Source organism: Microcebus murinus, chromosome 27 (genome assembly GCF_040939455.1).
Source record: "Microcebus murinus isolate Inina chromosome 27, M.murinus_Inina_mat1.0, whole genome shotgun sequence".
Lineage (NCBI taxonomy): Eukaryota > Metazoa > Chordata > Mammalia > Primates > Cheirogaleidae > Microcebus > Microcebus murinus.
In genome coordinates, this window is record NC_134130.1 from 4,759,616 (window position 1) to 4,778,035 (window position 18,420).

General features: G+C 69.3%; 1 protein-coding gene across 1 annotated transcript in view; it reads left to right on the forward strand.

Moving 5' to 3' along the window:
• Positions 1-507: 507 nt before the first annotated feature.
• The window catches only part of PTPRS (protein tyrosine phosphatase receptor type S), a 62,568-nt gene continuing 44,655 nt past the window's right edge, over positions 508-18,420 (forward strand). The window contains exons 1-5 of the mRNA XM_075998305.1: positions 508-631; positions 5,825-5,998; positions 11,183-11,328; positions 11,830-11,971; positions 16,460-16,648. Of these exons, the coding sequence (XP_075854420.1) occupies positions 5,920-5,998; positions 11,183-11,328; positions 11,830-11,971; positions 16,460-16,648 (556 nt within the window). The 5' untranslated portion in view covers positions 508-631; positions 5,825-5,919. The remainder of the gene's footprint in view (positions 632-5,824; positions 5,999-11,182; positions 11,329-11,829; positions 11,972-16,459; positions 16,649-18,420) is intronic.

The following is an 18,420-nucleotide window of genomic DNA, read 5'->3' on the forward strand; positions in this document are numbered from 1 at the left end:
CCTCCCCGCGCCCCAGCGGTGTCGCGGGCCTGGCACAGCCGCGCCATCTGTTTCCAATCTGGCCCGCGCTCTCCGCCCCTCCTCGGGGCTGGGGCCGGGGCGGGGCCTCTGCCACCGTGTCCCCCGCGCGTCCCCAGACCCCGTGGGGGAGGGAGCCTCCGCGCCACCCCGCCCGGTCACGGCCGAGTTGGGGTCCGTCCGGCCCTCCGCGCCCTTGTGTATTTGGGAGTGCTGGGCGGCGCATCCGTTGCCATGGCCACGATGGGAGCTGGGGGAGGGGGCAGGGCGGCCCGCCTCTGGGACCTCCTTCCGAGGGAAGGCGGGGTCTTGGGTCGTGCCCTGGGGCGCCCCCTCTCCTGGACGGGTCTCCCTCGGGTCCGCTCCCCACCCCCTCTGCCCCACTTCCGGCCGGGGGCCCGCCCTCCGTGCGCTCCCAGGCCCCTCCCGGGCGGCCCCGCCCCCATTCAGCCCCGCCCCCAGGCCCGGCCCCGCCCCCAGGCCGAGCTCCCCGGGCCGAGGCCTCTCCCGAGTCCGCGCCGCGCCGCAAGCGCTCCGCTCCCGGCGGCCCAGCGAGCGGCGGGGACGGCTGCGGGGCCTGCGGAGCCAGCGCGGGCGCCCGACCGCGGCCGGGGTGAGTGCGCCCGGGCCCGCCCTGCGCGAGGCCCCGTCCGGGCCGGCTTTGTCCCCGTCCTCGCCCCCCGGCTCCGAGGGGGACCCGCGTCCCTCCCCGCCCGGCGCGGGGCTGCGGGGGAGGGGCGGCCGCCTTGGGGACGCGGGCCTGCTCCCCGCGTCGCCGTCCGGCACTCGGGGCACTCGGGACCGTTATGCTCCGCGGCCCCTCCCCCGCCTGGCCCGGGCCCGACCTCCCCCATCGCCCCCTCCCCCACCCCACCCCCGAGGGCGGAGCCAGCGCGGGGCGCTTCGTGCCAGCCCGCGGGCGCTCTGATTGGGACTTCGTGGCGGAGGCGGCGGCGGGAGCGCGGGCCGGGCGGACGTGCGGCCGGTGGCTGGCGCCCCTGCCTCACCACCCCCGGATCTCGGAAAGTTCCCCTCCGCCCGCCCGGTGCCCCTCGGGCTGCAGACCCCCGGTCGGTGCTGTGCGTGCCGGAGCTTCCGTGAGCCGGGACGTGGGGACCCCCAGGGGCCTGGGTGCTCCCTCCTGCCAGGGGCCCGCAGCTCTCACCCTTTCCTCCCCATGCCTGCTCCCGTCCCCGTCCGCGCTCGCGGCTCCCAGCCTGTGCGGCCCGGAGTCCCCGGTTTATGGAGTTTGGGGACCCCTGAAGGGCTTCCTGCCGGCTGCCAGGCTGCCCCCCCCCGTAGGCCTCCCCCACCTGTGGTGGTCTCCCTCTGTGGCCTCAGTTTCCCTCTGAGGTGGAGGGGACCACAGGAGTGATGTGGACAAAGTGCCAGTTGGGGCCAGGCATGCAGTAGGCGCCAGTGCACGCTGGGGTGGGAGGGAGGCTTCCGCCCAGGGCCGAAGGGTTAGTGGGAGCAGAGCTGCGACAGGGGCGGCCAGAGGGGGTCTTGATCCAGCCCAGGGCACCCAGGAGGGCTTCCTGGAGGAGATGGCTGCTCAGCCGAGACCCGAGGATGAGCGTGAGGGCTGAGGTTTGGTGGGGGAACGAGGAAGGGTGTGCTGGGTGGGAGGAACAGTGTGTGCAGAGGCCCCCATGGGAGCCAGAAGGCTGCAGGCAGGGCCCAAGGGGGGACAGGAGTGTGGTGCCGCGTGTGTGCCCAGGCTTGATGGGATTGGCGGGGCCCAGGTTGGCAGCTCCGGAGTCTGAATTTAGGAGTCTGGGTTTTAGTGGACTTCGGTGGGAGCCATGGAGGGTTTTGGAGCAGAGGAGAGAAGCAGGGCCGGACCAAGGAAGGGTCGGTGGGGCAGGAATCCACAGGGACGCAGGCTTGGCCGGGGGTTGGGGGACCATGTGGCTGTGGATTGAAGGATGAGTGACAGGTGGGCCAGCCGGGAAAGGTGTACCTGCTGGGGCCCGCGTGAGAAAGGCTCAGGGGCCTGAGGCTGTGCATTCTGAGAGCAGCAGTGCCTTGTGGGAAGGGTGGCGCAGGGTGGCATTGTGCGCATTGCGAAGGGCCCAGATGCCAAGCGGGGCAGCTGGGAGCCCCAGCGGGTGTGGGAGCGGAGCAGGGCGCACCCCGTGTCCACGTCTCAGGCTGTCCCCTGAAGCTGGCCTGGGGGACGCGCTGGCAGGGCGAGCTCGGGGCCTCTGGGCGCAGTCCCGGCCCCTCCTCCACGCTGGCCCCCGGAGCTGCCCCTGAGGCCCTTCCTCCCCTGCTGGACACAGGAGGGATGGAGCTTGGGCGGGACCCTGCGCTCCCTAAGGGGTCCCCTCCCACGGCCCACCCGCCACACTCGGCCTGGAGGGCCTTGGGGACGGCGCCCTGAGCCTGCGTGTCTCCCCGACACCACTCCATGGTCAGTGAGGGCCGAGCCCTCGGCCTGGCCCGGTGCTGGGAGGGTGGCGGCCACCCCGCCCGGCTCCGCCCTGAGCCGTTTCCTGGGAGGGACGCTGAGGCCTCCAGAGGGACAGGGCTGTGGCCAGAGCCACCCGAGTCCGCCGGCGGCCACAGAGCTGGAGCCGGGACCTGGGGCCCACTGGCTCAGGGGTCGCCTGCCGTCTGCCTGGCTGGACACGTGAGTGGCCCGGGGGCCCGGGGCCGGCCTGGAGGGGCTCCCAGGGCCAGGAAGTGGGTCGCGGGCGGTCGAGGGGGAGGTCGTGCGCGGCTGGGGTCTTTCCCCTGTGCCTCTCTTAGCCTCTCCTGCCCTGGGGCCGCGGGGTCCCCTGGGAGTCAGCACCGGGCAGATGAGCCCCCAGGGCCCCCGGGACAGGGTAGGCAGACCCCGCGCCGGGCACGGGCTGGGAGAGGCACCCCCGCTGCCGCCGAGACCCGCCTCGTGCGGGTGACACAGCCTGCCGGCCGTCCGGCCTGGGCCACAATCACCCCTTTATGTTCCCTGGGCCGCGTGGGCACACAGAGCTGGCTCCGGGATCGCGTGACCCTCGGCCCGGCGCCTGGCTGGAATGAGCGCCCACCCGCCCCCAGCCAGCACGGCATGGGAGCCCCTCATGGCGGCTCTGCAGGCCGCACCGGGCCCAGAGAGGGTCGTCTACTTTCCTGACATCACACAGCAGCTGCAGAAAGACACACCACATGGTGGGGGAACCGGCTCCTCTGCGAGCCTCAGTTTCCCGGTCTGTGCAAGGCGGACAGTTGCTGCGAGCAAGTGGTGGGCAGCTGGGCGTGTGACAGCCAGGCGGGGCGGGTGGGGACCCTCCCTGGGCCTCAGGTCCAGCGGCCACTCCCTTCCGGGGCAGCCGTTCCTGCTAATGGCCACGCCACCTCCCGGGAGCTTGCGGCTTGCTGCACCCGCCTCCTTTCCCCGTGTTGACGGTGGCAGGGCTGGTGGCCCGGGCCGCTTTGTTGCCAGAGGGGCTTGGTGGGAGGTCAGTGCCAACGTGACAATGTCCCTTGCTGCCCCATGGGTCACATTCGTACACGTCCCTCCGCCCTCATCTCTACCATCCCCCTCCTGGCACCTCTGGAACCTTCCTGTGCAGAGACACCTCCACCCCCCCTTCACACTCGCCCTGAGTCCTCAGCCCATTAGTAATTATAACATTAAATTCAAGAGCAGCCCGTGCAAAGGCCCTGGGGCAGGACCGAGCCTGGCGTGTTGGAGGCACAGCGAGGAGGCCCATGTGGCTGGAGCAGAGGGAGGAGGGGAGGGCGGGGAGGGGACGGGCAGGTCGTGCAGGGCCCGGTGGGCCACAGGGAGGACTTGGGCCTTGATGTGGAGGGAGGTGGGAGCCATGGAGGGCTGTGGGCAGAGGGGGGACGGGCCCTGACTGAGGGGCCCACGGGTGCTTTCTGGCTTGCGTGGGTGGGACGGGCTGCGCGTCGGAGGCCGGGCGGAGACGGGCTAGGGCAGGTGGGGCGGGCTCTGAGGCGGAGCAGGTGGGACCTGCGGACCCTCCCTGAGCCCTCAAACGAGTCCCCGCCTGGCCGAGTCCCTGCCTGGCCGTCTGGGGGCGGGAGGCGGGGGTGGGGGGGATGGACTGGCGGGGTCCTGCCTGCCCCTCGGCCCCTCCAGGGGAGCGTTTTGCCTTCCCTGTTGGTGGCACCACAGCCCCTCTCCCAGGACCTCTGTGCAGGTGACTTCCACCCCCGCCCTCTGGGCTGCAGGCTGGCCGTGCTGCCTCAGTTTCCCCCGGCGCTCTCAGAGGGCTCGCGCAGCTGACCCGAGTGGTCCGGGCCTGACCCCCCAGCCCACGCAGCCGGGCGGACGTGCATCTGCAGGTGGGGCGGCCCTGCGGTCACCCTGGCCCCAGCCCAGCTGTTTCTCCTCTGGTCACCGCCCCCCTCCTCGGCCACTTTTGGTCTTAAAGGGCCAGGCCGGGGCGCCGGGGGAGGGGTGGCGCTGCTCCAGGCTCCGTCTGCCCAGTCCCCGCTGCCCGCGGCCGGGGTGTGTCTGTGGTCTGACTGTGCGTGTGCCCGTCCCTGCGGCCTGGCTGCGCGCGCATGAGCAGGAAGGGAATGTGACTTCGCGTGTCTGTGCGTGTCATGTGGCCCGTGCGCGTGTGGCCTGACTGTGTGCCGGCGGCCTGGTGGCAGGCAGCGTCCTCCGGGCGTGGACCCACTGTGTGCAGGTGGAGCCTCTCCCTCGGGTGTGACCCGGGCCCCGCTGGGCCAGCCTTCCCCTGAGGCCGCCCCAGGGCCGGCGAGGCGACCGCAGCTGGTATTTTGGGAACCAGAATCACAGGGCCCGCCTGCCGATGGGCTGCAGCCCGGCCACAGAGCCCTTCCCTCCCGCCCCTCCCCGGCCTCGGTGGCAGCTGGGCCAGGGAGGAGGTCGGGAGACAGACGGGGAGGGCAGGCCCAGGGGCCGAGAGGTGGGAATGATGGGGGACCTTGCACCCCGGGAGGGTTGAGGTTCCCGTGGGAGAAACAGGTGCTGAGCGCCCGGTGCCCGGGGTAGGCGCTTGCACGCAGTCTCAGTCACCCCCGCGCCCGGGGTGCCAGGTGGGGGTGGGGCGGGGCCTTGACCTTCAGGGGCAGAGAGGCGACCTGAGGACGCAGCTCAGCCACCGCGTGTCCTGTCGTGTGCGGCCCGTGTCCCTGCGGAGGGAGGAGGAGGGACCACGCGGGCCGCGGTGAGGCGAGGCGGGGGCTGGGCGGGCCCTGGGCTGCGGGAGCCATGGGAGGAGTTGGAGCAGGGCGGCCGGGCAGGGTGGGAAGGAGCCGTCCACTGACCCGGAGGGGCCAGACCGGAGGGCCAAGCAGCGGCCAGGGCTCCCTGAGAAGTGGGGGTGCAGAGCTCCCGGAAGCGCTCACCCGGGCTCGGGTCTCGGCCGAGTCAGGCTGGGGACGGGGTCCCGGCGCCCCCAGGACCGAGGCTCAGCTGAGTCGGCAGCTGCTTGGCCCGTGTGGGCCGCGACAGCCAAGCGCCACAGGCGTGCCGAGCGACAGGAACGCGCCCGCGGTTGGGGGGCGTCCGAGGTCCCGTGCGGGGCGCGGTGGGAGCCGGGCCGTCTGCAGTGCTTGTCCCCTTCGCGACCTGGTCACCTCGCGCACCTGCGCCTCCCGCCACCGCCCCTCGCGCCACGCGGGGACCGAGTTCCCACAGGCGGGTGTCGGGGTGGACGTGGCGTCCCTTCCCTGGCAGGGGCTCGCATTATCCCCGACACCTCCCCGGCGTCCCGGGCCGCACCCGCCCGCAGCCCTCCCCGGTCTCCGCGCCACCGCCTCCGTGGAGGCCGCCCGGGTTTCCCCGCTGTCCTCTCACGGCTGCCCCTTGTCTCCGCAGACGCCGGCCAGTCTGACGCCCGGCTCCACGCCCGCCGCTGAGGGACGCGGGAGGCCGGCCCCCTCCGGGGCGGAGGTCGGAGGTCGCCGCGGAGCATGGCGCCCGCCTGGGGCCGCGGCCTGGCGTCCGTGGGGCTCCTCGTGGTCCTGCTGGCCGGAGGCTGCTCGGGAGAAGGTAAGTGGCGTGCGGGTGGGTGCGTGCGTCCCCTCCCTGGGCTCCTCGTCCTGCCAGGCGGCCATTCTGTGCCCGTGACCGGCCGCGGCGAGCACCTCTGTGCGCCGGCCGGAGACCCAGACCGGTGACACAGCCACGGCACCACTGGTAGAGCAGTGACAGTAACGAGGACGGTGACGTCGGCTTTCCCGGCAGCGACTGCGCCGGGCTCTGAGCACAGACCCTGCCCGCTCTGTGTCCCCGAGCCCCACGAAACCCCGTGCACCGGTGGGTTTTGCGGGTGGGCAGGAGTTTGCTGATGGAAAAGCCGTTCCCGCCGGGGTGGCAGCACCCCACGGAAAAGGCCGGAGCTGAAAGAGCCGGCGTAGTCCCGAGGTGGCGAGGCTGGTCTCTGACTGACGTGGAGGGTGAGAGCCAGTGGGGCCCAGTGTCCAGACCACCCACCGCGAGGGGCTTAGAGGAGGCGCCGGGCAGTCGAGGAAGAGGCGGGGTCCCCGTCAGGCTGGGTTTGGGCCCTGGCATCACCGCAGACGCGCTGTGTGACCTCAGCTAGTGGCTGTGCGATCTCGGACTAGCGGCACAAGCTCTTCCACCTGCTGTGACAGGGCATGACATACCCACGTCCCCGAGAGCCCGCGTTGCCGCGAGTGAGGCCACCGCGGCACGCGCCCCTGCCTCGTCCATTTGTGCTTTTTCTTGTTTCCGTGTTATTTTTGTGCCTTACGCGTTCAGATCAGCCACTACAATCTGGTGAGGTCGATGCTATCATTGTAGTCCCCATCGCACAGCTGGGGAAACTGAGGCACAGCAAGGCTAAGTCACAGCCAGTAAGAGGCCATGCTGAGATTTGAACCCAGGCTGCCTCGTGCCAGAGCCCGGCGGCCCACCCTCCCGCCTTTGGCCCAGTGGCCGGGCGTGCCCGGGCCGTGATCTGCCCGGCTGACCACAGGGCCTGTGCCTTCCTGCCCCCTGGCCCCTGCCCCTGCCCCCTGCCCCCTGCCCCCTGTCCCCTGCCCCCTGCCCCCTGCCCCCTGTCCCCTGTCCCCTGCCCCCGCCCCCGCCCCCTGCCCCCTGTCCCCTGCCCCCGCCCCCGCCCCCTGCCCCCTGTCCCCTGTCCCCTGCCCCTGCCCCCGCCCCCTGCCCCCTGTCCCCTGCCCCCGCCCCCGCCCCCTGCCCCCTGTCCCCTGTCCCCTGCCCCCTGCCCCCTGTCCCCTGCCCCCTGCCCCCTGCCCCCTGCCCCCTGTCCCCTGCCCCCTGCCCCCTGCCCCCTGTCCCCTGTCCCCTGCCCCCGCCCCCGCCCCCTGCCCCCTGCCCCCTGCCCCCGCCCCCGCCCCCGCCCCCTGCCCCCTGCCCCCGCCCCCGCCCCCTGCCCCCTGCCCCCTGCCCCTGCGGCGGGGAGGCCGGCCTTCGGGACTGAGCTCATTTCGGTTTTCATTCGTCCGTCCACTCACCGGGCACCGTGGCCGTCTGGAGCCGGTCGCTCTGCGTGCCGGCCGGCCCGTGCCCTGCGGGCGTCCAGCGGCACCTTCGGCTGCCGCCCACTCGATGCCCTAGTCCCCGCCCCGTGACGGCCACACGCCTCCACACGACACTGTCTCGCCCCGGCGAGGACCACGCGGTTAACCACGTGGACCGGATGAGTGACAGACGTCCCCACTTCAGCGCCGTGCCCGGTGATCGTGCCCCGCCTCGGGCAGCGTGTGCGTCTGTCATCCCAGGAGCTGGGAGCGGCCCCATTATAGGTGGGGAAACTGAGGCTGCAAACTGAGGTCACGGAATTGGGAGACACGCCCGGCCTGACTTCAAATCCTGGCGGGTCTTGGCCCTCGTGGAGCCGTTCCGTGAGATTTTGATAAGCACCTACTGGGCGCCGGGTGCAACGTCCCACCCCCTCACGGGCCGGCGCTGCGGCGGGGGCAGGGAGGTGCAGGTGTGGGGGAGGGGCTGCAGCGAGGAGGCGGCAGCAGAGACAGAGGGATTCGTGAGTGTCTGCAGGAAGGGTGTCCCAAGCAGAGGGCACGGCCCGTGCAAAGGCCCTGGGGCAGGACACGCCAGGCTTGTTGGAGGCACAGCCGGGAGGCCCGTGTGGCTGGAGCAGGGGGAGGAGGGGGAGAGAGGGAGGAGGGGAGGGCGGGCAGGGGACAGGGGAGGACTTGGGCTTTGACCCAGTGGAAGGTGGGAGCCATGGAGGGCTGTAGGCAGGGCAGAGACTGGCCCTGACTCGGTGCTCGGTGGGCTGTGCAGTGACTTTGCTGCCGGCGTCGGTAGTGACCTTGGCACACAGCCAGCTCTCCGGCCTCCGAGGCTGGGCATCTCGGCCACCAGCCTGCTCAGCAGGTGCCCCGTCACCTGCGGCCTGGCTGGGCTGCGGACACTGAGGTTGGCGCCGGTGGCTGCAGTGCGGCCTGGGTCCTCGGGGGGCGGCCACCGTGGCCGCCAGTGCTCTGGCCGGCACCTGCCCCAGACCGGCCCGGCTGCGCGGGCGCTGGCCTGGGCGGGGCAGGAGGGGACGGGGAGGCGTGGGGGGGGTCACCTGCTCTGGCACCAGATTCTTTTGTGTCTGAAACGGAAAAACAGAAATGAGGCCGAGCCAGGCCCCGGAGCGGGCGGACTCGGGCCCCGGCCTCCAGGGGGATCTGGGTTCTCGTCCCGGCTTCCTGGACGTTGGCGCCACCACTCTGAGCTGCCGTCTCTTCACCCGACAAACGGGCACCCTGGTACCTGTGGGCGACAGAGACCGCGGCCCCGTCTGTGCGGCCTGCGTCGTTCCCGGCATCCCGGGGCGGCTGGGCCCCAGCGGCACTCCTGGCTCAGCCCATCGCAGGCTGTGTGACCCAGGGCAGGTCACTCAGCCTCTCTGACCCTCGGTTCTGCTTCCCTGTGGCACAGGCGTGAGGACGGTGCTGAGCTGCTCTCCGGGCCAGGGGAAGCTCGTCCGGGCCGGCTCGGATCTCAGCCGCCAGAGGGGACGGGACGGAGGTGGCATCTTCAGGGCAGGGGAGCTTTGGGGACGGCGTGGCCCCCCAGGACCGGGAACAAGGGTGGCAAGGTGGTGCGTTGCCTCGAGGGCCGCCAGGCACGGGAAGTGAGGGTCCCAGTGAACGAGGGCCGGCCTGTACCCGTCCTGCCAAGTGCCACGTCCCTCCGACCCCGCCTGCCTGCCTGCCATAATCCGAGAAGGCTCCCCGGGGGAGGTGCCTGCCGGTGGGGGAGGAAGGGGAAGGGACAGGGAGACCAGAGACCAGGCTGAGCCGCCCTGTGCTGGGTTGGAGGGCGGGCGTGCTCTGGCCCTCAGCCAGCTCCCTCCCGGCGGCTCCCGAGGGAGGGCTTTACCAGAAATAGGGTTCCTGACCCGGCCACGGTCGCCGTTCTCCGTGTCCTTGGCCCGAGGACAGGCGTGGCCCTGGGTCACCATTCCCCAGGCCAGAAGGAGGGCGGCCCAGGCAGGCGGGCCAGGGAGGCAGGCCCGGCGCGGCACGGAGCAAGACGTCTGCCCCGAGTCAGGCTCCAGACCCGGGCATGGCGGGAGCGGACAGAGCCCCGGGTTCAAACCCTGCTGCTGTCGCTTCTGGGCCGTGTGACCCCTGTGAGCCCGCCGGCGTCCCTGAGTCTGAGGGGCCCTCGAGAATTGAGTGAGGCCGCGCGTGCCAGTTTGCGAGCGAGGTGGCCGGTGCAGCCACGCGTGGTCGTATCAACAGGAGCAGAGCCTTGAATGCGGGAGGTGAGGCAGAGCTCGCCACCGGCGCGGGGACTTTGTTTTGTTCAAAACCCGGACTTGGAGCCTGAGCTTCTCTGCTTTTCTGTTTATTTTATTTTTTTGAGACAGAGTCTGGCTTTGTTGCCCAGGCTAGAGTGAGTGCCGTGGTGTCAGCCTCGCTCACGGCAACCTCAAACTCCTGGGCTCAAGAGATCCTCCTGCCTCAGCCTCCCGAGTAGCTGGGACTACAGGCATGCGCCACCATGCCCGGCTAATTTTTTTCTATATAAGTTGGCCAATTAATTTCTTTCTATTTATAGTAGAGATGGGGTCTCGCTCTTGCTCAGGCTGGTTTCGAACTCCTGACCTCGAGCAATCCTCCCCCCTCGGCCTCCCAGAGTGCTAGGATTACAGGCGTGAGCCACCGCGCCCGGCCCTTCTCTGCCCTTGCCAACAGTCAGAACTTTCTGGGTGAATTCCCGTGGCCCCTGTGGTCACTCCGCCCGTTTCTAGCCGGTCCCAGCGGCTCAGAACACCCAGCGTCGCTCAAGTTCGAGTCGTTCAGCCTCTGCCTGGCCTCAGACCCCAAACTCTTACTTCCTTTAAAAAAATGTGTTTGACTCACTTTTTTTTTTTTTAATCAGCTTTTTAAATTTAAATAATCGTATTTCTAAAAATAACGTCTGTTGAGTTCTTGGTCTAAGAGAGGTAGGGACGTTCGCGGCCTCTTTGATTTCTGTTATCAGACGACAGTGGCGTTTGCTGCGCTCACTACCCCTTTGTTTTTTTCCTACTTAACAGCACATCTCGTCCCTTCCCTAGCAGTTCACTTAAGAAGCGTCCTTGTCCCTCAGTCCTTGTCCCTCCGTGTGGTGGGGCCAGTCCCCCGCCTTTGTGCACGCCCCTTGTGGGAGGTGCAGACGGCTTCCTGGGCGAGCTGGCGAATCCGTCGCAGGCCTGCGTCCCTCCCGGAAGTGGCTCCCTTCCTGGGGCGGGGTACACTGCGGCCATGCAAAGGTCACTGAAGAGATACGCGGTCCAGAGTAGCCCGCGGTAGCGATTCTTGGTAGATGCTGTGGGCGTGTCGGGGTGCGGGGGTGCAGTGTCTCCCGATTGGGACTGTTGGAGCGGATGACCAGGGCACATCGAGGTCGGGGTGCGGGTGGGCGCAGGGCCAGCCTGGTTGTGGTGGGCGCCCTCAGCTGTGTTGGTATCCAGGCAAAGCCAGTGCCTTGCCTGCTCTGTGCCTCAGTTTCCCCACGCATAAAATCTGGGGTGGCGAGACGTAGAGGCGCACGGATGCCGCGGGGAGGGGTTCTCTGGCATCGTGTCTTCTGTCCCTGCCACCTCTCCCGGCCCTGCTGCTGGGCCCCCGTGGCCCCCGTGGCTGGCGGGGGCTGTCCGGCGGGCCCGTGTGCGAGGCTCCGTGGGGTCCTGGCTGCGAGCCGGGACCCACCAGAGCCCCCGTCTTCCTGCTGTGTCCCCAGAGCCCCCCAGGTTTGTCAAAGAACCCAAGGACCAGATCGGCGTGTCAGGGGGCGTGGCCTCCTTCGTGTGCCAGGCCACGGGCGACCCCAAGCCACGGGTGACCTGGAACAAGAAGGGCAAGAAGGTCAACTCTCAGCGCTTCGAGGTGAGTCGCGGCGGGCAGGGCAGACCCGGCCGGCGCCCCCAGGACGGGGGTCGTGGCTCCGCCCCGGGAGATGGCACAGGCGGGGGCGGCGTGGCGGCCGTGGCCGGGGAAGCTCCCTCCCTCCCTGCCACACGACCTCCGCGCCGTGTGGCCCCGAGCAGGGCCCTGAGGTCTCTGAGGCTGCTCGCGCGGCACACGGGAGGAAATTCGCAGCTCTGAACATCGACACGCGATCCGACCCACGCGTGTCCACGTCCCTCGCGCCTTCCCGTGCCGCGGCGCGCCTGTCCCCCGGGCGTGGGTGCACGTCACCCGCACACGCACGCGCCCACGATTCCCGTCGCTTGCCGGACGTGCCGGGCGCAGGGCTCTGCCCCGGCCTCACCCTGGTGGCCACCCGCACACCCGTGTGCGCCGCCTCCGCCCTGCGCTGGGGCCGGCCCGCACGGGGCCTCCCTGGGGGACCCGGCCTCACCCTGCCCCCCCCCCCCCGCCCCGCAGACCATCGAGTTTGACGAGAGTGCGGGCGCCGTGCTGAGGATCCAGCCGCTGAGGACGCCGCGGGACGAAAACGTGTACGAGTGTGTGGCCCAGAACGCGGTGGGGGAGGTCGCGGTCCACGCCAAGCTCACCGTCCTACGAGGTACGGGCTCCGGGCCGGCCGGGCGGGCGGGGGCGGGACAGGACCCTGGACTCGGGGACACACGCCAAAGGAATCTGCAAAGACGGCTCCAAACCCTCCTGCTGTGGAGTTTGTTTTTTTCTTTGGTGGGGGAGGACTTTGATTTCTTTGCCCCAGCCCGTAACCCGGCCGGGGCCCAGGGCCTACGGGCAGGGGCTGTTGAGACTTTGCAGGACAGAGGAGTTAAGGGGCGACGGTCATCCACCTACCGTCTCATCCTGCTCTGCTGATCACAAAAGGAGGATCCAGCTCAAATTGGTTCAAGCAAGAACGAGAATTAATTGGTTCATGCGATTAAAGCTCTGTGCAGAGAGCCTCCTTCAGGCTTAGCTGGATCCAGGGGCTCATCTAATTTTCTCAGAGCTCAGTCTCTCTCTTCCTCCTGGCTTTGTTTTCTTCCGTACTGACTTTATCTTTGGGAGGATTCCCCGAACCCCCGGTTAGCGTGGATCCCGTGTCCTGGGGGAAGAACAAATAGGCTGATGGTCCAGACTCTTCCAGGAGGCAGTGGTGTGTCACCCACATGGGTAGTTGAGTAAGGAGTGATTCCCCAAAGGCGGAAGGACCAGTGGATGCCAGGCAGGCAGAAGCGGCTGCCTGTCACTTCCCCGCACGTGCATGGGCCCACTGGCCTTGTCCAGGCGTTCTGGGGACGCCAGGAAATTGCTTTCTCGTTATCCAATGTCAGCCAGCCCGCCCCGCCCCCCGCTCTCTGCCACCTTCTCCATGGCAACTTGGTGTTAGCACCGGGGCCTGGGTTGAAATCCCGGCCGCCACTTTGTAGCTGAGTGGCCTTGGGCAACTTAATGAACCTCTCTGAGCTGGGTTTTTGCACCTCTGAAGCCAGGTAATGTGATCCTCGCCGCAGGGGTGATTGTGGGGACCCGATGGGTGACCGACTGACGCGGAGAGTGGCATCGTGCCACCCTCGGTCCATCCGACCTTTCTATTCTTTTCATCCCTGTTGTTGCTTTGGTTTCGTAAGACGGCCGCCACCCGCCCTTCCGCGGCCCCGGGTGGGTAGGTGCCACCTGCCGCCTGCGGCCACGAGCCACGGCCACGAGCCGCAGCCACGAGCCACGGCCAGCGCTCGCTGGGAGGTGGCGCCCGCCTGTGGCTCCCGGGGAGGGGCTGTCCTGACGACCTCCAGGGAGGACACGTCCCCGCGGCCCAGAGCCACGTCACCCCAACCCCAGTCCCGGGGAGCCGGGGGGCGGGGCTGGCGTGGCAGCACGTGGCTGCGAGGTCGCGCAGGCCCTGAGAGAGGCCCGTGCTGGCTGCGCGTCCTGCCCCGGCCGTCTGGGGAGTCTCGGTAATTCTCTGACAAGGGCCCTAACCCTAACCCTAACCCTTCACACTGTCCCGGTGGGGGTGGGGCGGGGAGGAACCTGCCCCTCCCCCTCCCTGGCCCTCCCCCCTCCCCCCGCCCAGCAGATATTTCTGGCCTGGCCTTTCCGGGCACAGACGGCACCCGCGAGCCTCCACTGTGAGCCTCCACTGTGAGTGCCGCGGTGGCGACAGGACAAGCTGAGGCCACTGGCTGCCGTCTCGGGGAGTCCGGGAAAGCGGGCCCCGTGCCACCGGGCTTCCTCTGTTCTCTCTGTCGTCGGGTCCTCCCCACCAAGGCCCGGGCTCCGGACCCCCCCCAGGCACGGGGACGCCCTCCTGCCCCCCTGCCCGCCCTGGCACGGGGACATCCCCCCGCCCGGCCATGGCGACCATGCAGAGCCTCCCGCGCTGTGGCTGTCATTAAGCCCCAGGGGTGGGCGGTCGCGCGGCAGGTCGCTCGTTGTTTGATCAGGAGCTCGGCCCCGCCCGGCCCCCCCTGCGCCCCGCTGCTCGGGGACCTGCAGGGCCGGCGCCCGGGAGGTGCTCTCGCGCGTGGGTGCGGGTGCACACGCGGGAGGGCATGCACATGCACACGCACACGCTCGCGCACGCCCGTGCCCAGGGGAAGCGGGTGTGGGCGTGTGCGCCCAACGAAGGCAACCGCAGGGACACCCGCACATGCGTGCGCACACGGCACACGCAGGGTACCGCGGATTCAGCCCTGGGTCCGGGACCCATCGAGGCCGCCCAGTGGTTCGGGCTTAGTCTCCAGCGATGTCATCGGCAGCCAATGAGAGCCGCCGGCGAGGTTGCCCGGCCTCCGGCCGGGGAGGGCGGCGAGGTCTGAGCCGCCCCGGGCAGGGTCCGGCCGCCCCTCGGCCCGCCTGGGTTCGGGCCGCTCTGGGCTTTTGCAGACAGCCGGGTTCAGCTCTGGGCCCCGCGGGCCTGGGTTCGGGTCCTGCAGCGTCCTGGCTCTGCCATCAGCCCGTGCCTCGGTCTCCCGCTCTGTGGAATGGGCCCGTGTCTGACTGAGGAGGGCGGTGCCTCCCGCGCCTGCACGGCGCCTGGGACACAGGGCTGGGCCCTGACAGCGACCCGGCCGGAGTCCGTCTCTGCTCTTCCGCCAGGGACGGGCCTCCAGTGGCCCCTCGCCTGCTCCTGCCTCGACCTCCCACCCCTGCGGGGCACCGGGGGCTCGGGTCCCTCCCAAGCTGGTGGCCTGTCAGCCACCTGTGTCCACGCTGTCGCCCGCCGCCGCACCCCGTGGCCCTTCTGGACTTTTCTAAGCAAATGCACGCGTGTGCTGTTTCCACTTTGTGCAAACAGCGGCGACGCCCACGTCGGGTGGCGACACGCTCTTTCTCTAGAGTGCAGAGAGCAAGTCTCGTCGGCTCTGCAGGCCGCACGGTCTCTGTCGCAGAGACAGCTCAACCGCGCGGTCACGGCGGGAGAGCCGCGAGCTGGACGGGTGTGGCTGTGTGCCAATAAAACTTTATTAACAAGAACAGAGGCTGGGTCTGGCCCGGGGCCGTGGTTTGCGGCCCTCGGTCTATACCGTGTTCGCCTTTGCACTTTGCCCGCGTGGCGGCGAATCCTGGAGCTTGCTGCCGCGTGTTTGCCCAGCGAGCGCCGAGGTCTGGGCTCGGTGACGGCCCGTCCGGGGGACGTCGGACCGCCTGTTGTTCCGGGGCGCCTCGGACAGGTCTGCGCGTCCCTTCTGCGGTGCAGGGTGCGTGGGCCTCGGATGCCGGGCCGAGGGCTCCGGGTCTCTGGCGGGCGGCACCACGTTGCCCCTCCCGGGCCAGCGCCGGGTCACCTGTTTGTCACCGGTCCCTTGGGTGGAGAGGAGGGTGCCGTGACAAAATGCCCCAGAGCGCGAGACTTAACAGGGATTCAAGGTCCCAGGGGCTGGAAGTCTGGATCGAGGCGTCCGCAGGGCTGGCGTCTCTCCTTGGCTGGCAGACGGCTGCCCCCCACGGTCGCCCCCTACGCTTCTCGTCCCCGACCCTAGTCCTCCCGCGTTAGGGCCACCACGCGACCTCATTTTAGCCTAATCCCCCATCTCCAAAATCTGCCCCATTTCGCGGTGCTGGGAGTTGGGACTTCCACGCACGGATTTGGGGGGACGCGGCTCAGCTCCTAACGAGGGGCTGGTGGTTATTTCAGTCTGCACGGAGGGGCGGCCCCGCCCAGGGGACCCTCAGTGCCGCCAGTGCCAGGCGGGCGCAGAGCCGGAGGGGCGGGCGGCAGGGCGGGAGGGGCGGCCGCCTCCCCCTGTGCCGAGTTAGGCCGCGGTCGCCATGGTTACAGAGCGCTGGAGCAGAGGCGACCCGTGTGTCCGCCGCTGGCCTCGCCCGGAACCCCATCGCCCCAGTCACAGCGCTCAGGGCTCAGCAGTTCCCGGGGAGGAACCGGGGGTTCATGTCTCCTCCTTGTCCCAGCACCCCGACTCTATGGCCCCCGCCTGGGACCCCGCATGGCGCCGATAGCACCCAGGATCCAGCCATTTGTGCATTTGCTGAGCGCCTGCTGCATGCGCCAGGCCTGCACTGCGTGCTGGGGCTGCCGTGGCGACACCAATAGTCCTTCCACCTGGCGCCGGTGCTCGGCGTGGGTGGCTCCAGAGCGAAGGCGCCTGAGCCGTGGGGGTCTGGGTGGCTCCAGAGCGAAGGCGCCTGAGCCGTGGGGGTCTGGGTGCTCCAGAGCGAAGGTGCCTGGGCCGTGAGGGTCTGGGTGGCTCCAGAGCGAAGGTGCCTGAGCCGTGGGGGTCTGGGTGCTCCAGAGCGAAGGCGCATGAGCCGTGGGGAGTGACACTGAGACTCGTACTCAGGGCGGGCGCGGTGGTGCCAGGCCCTGGGGATGGCAGACGCGGGTGACAGGAGTGGCACGGGACGCAGGTGACAGGAGTGGCCTGGGGGCTGGCAGGTGCGGGTGACAGGAGTGCCCTGGGGGCTGGCAGGTGCGGGTGACAGGAGTGCCCTGGGGGCTGGCGCTGTCCCGTGTGCGGAGGAGGGGGAGCCGTCAGAGGGGGTGGCCCGGGCTGAGGTCACACGGCGGTCCTGGGCCCGCCCCGATGGCTGCCGCGCCCGGCTCAGCCCCGCCCGCCCCGTCCCTCCGCAGAGGACCAGCTGCCCTCCGGCTTCCCCAACATCGACATGGGCCCGCAGCTGAAGGTGGTGGAGCGCACGCGGACGGCCACCATGCTCTGTGCCGCCAGCGGCAACCCCGACCCCGAGATCACCTGGTTCAAGGACTTCCTGCCCGTGGACCCGAGTGCCAGCAACGGGCGCATCAAGCAGCTGCGATCAGGTGAGCGCGGGCGGCCGACGGGACGTGGGAGCCGTGGAGGGCGGTAGGGGGAGGGCAGCCTCGGAGGTCACAGGCTCTGGGAAAGAACGTCTTCGGAGCTGCACCAGTGGGGCTCTAGCGGGGCACAGATGGGCAGGGGTGGTAGACGGGGAGCCATGGCAGGTGGCAGAGGGAGAGCATCTCTGCTGAAGCCGTAGGCCGTAGACAGGTAAGGTACTAGGGAGCCGTAGAAGGCTGCAGAGAGAGAGTGTCTCCAAGGCTAACGCAGTAAGGATGGAACGGGACAGACAGAGGGCGGGGTGAAGGCTCGGGTCTGACGGGCACAGACGTGTCGCCCCGCCTGTCTGTCCAGGCCTGGCTGGGGCCGGGAGACCCAGGGACGGAGCACAGGCCTCGGCCACCTTGGGGACAGGTGCTCCCGCCTCTGGGCCTGGGCAGGGCACACACGCACCCTGTCCGTGGGTCCGTCCGTCTGGGGGTCCGTGTGTGTGCGTGTCGTGTCTGCGTGTGCGTGTCCGGGCCGGCAGCACCCCGGGGGGTCGCCGTCCCCTTCCCCGCGTGCGGCTTGTCCCAGTCCCTGCCGTGGGGGCGCGCGGGACGTGGTCCTTGTGTGTGCATCTCCATGCCTGTGTGTGTCCGCGTCACACGGTCGCCTTGTTTTGTTTTCAACCGTTCAGAGCTGGAGGCCCTTGTTGCGGGGCCCGCGCCCCGCACGGCTGGCGCCTTTTGTTTCCTTGTGTCCCTGCCCGGCTCCCTGTCCCCTGTCCCCCTGTCCCCGCCAACAAGGACCCGGCCCGGCAAGCCCGGTGTGGCCCGTTGGCAGGCGCGGCAGCGCCCGCCGTGGCGCAGGGGTGGGGCCGCTGGGGGACGGGGACCTCGGAGCCGGCGGCCCGGGCGCAGGTGCCAGCCCCGTGTCCCAGCGCAGGCCGCCCTCCTCGAGCCTGGCCTTCCTCCTGACACGCCTGCGTCCTCGCGATCTCGCCAGGTCGCCGGGAAGGGCCCCGGCGCCTGCCAGGTGCTCGGTGGACAGGAGCCACGTGGTGTGTTTTATTTTAACCGGAACGTTCCGCCCCCCAGTCACCGCCCCCCACCCATTAACCTTCCTGTTCTCTTTTCTCGTCCCTCTGTTGTAAACACTCAGAAACCTTTGGTAAGTGACTTCTTCTCCACAGCAACTAACGCCCTCCCGTGTCCCTCCCCGCCCCCACTAACAGCCACCGTGACAGTAACCGTGACCCACCGTGCGTGGCATGATCACTAACGCCCCACCCCCACCAGCCACCCAGCCCTCCCCGCCGGGCACCGGTGGGCTGCAGAGAGAGGAGCCCAGAAGGAAAAGAGGAAAGAAAGGCAAGTCCACGAAGGGCCAGCCAGACGTCCCCCGGCCAGTGGGACTTCGCGCCCAACAGTCGAGGCTGCCTCCCTGCTCCGTTCTTGGACTTAGCACTGCTATAAAAGGATTTAGCTACAGAAGTTGGGGGGCTGGGGTGAGGTGCAGTGGGGAGTTTTCCAGCCGGGCCGGTGCTAGGTACTTCTCACCCATTTTTCTCCCAGCATTCGCCTGGAATGCCCTGAAACCAACTGCTGGGCTAATTCTTACTAAGGTGAGAGTGACTAATATTGGCCCATGGTAGTCTCTTCTTAGCTCCCCCAGAGTAAGAAGCAGAACTGTCTTTAATGCCTAAGAGGGACATCCTTTCTGCTCAGTAGAGTAGCTTTGGGCGCTTTGGTCACCTTGAGCACCGCCCACGGGTAGTGAAAACAGTTCACAG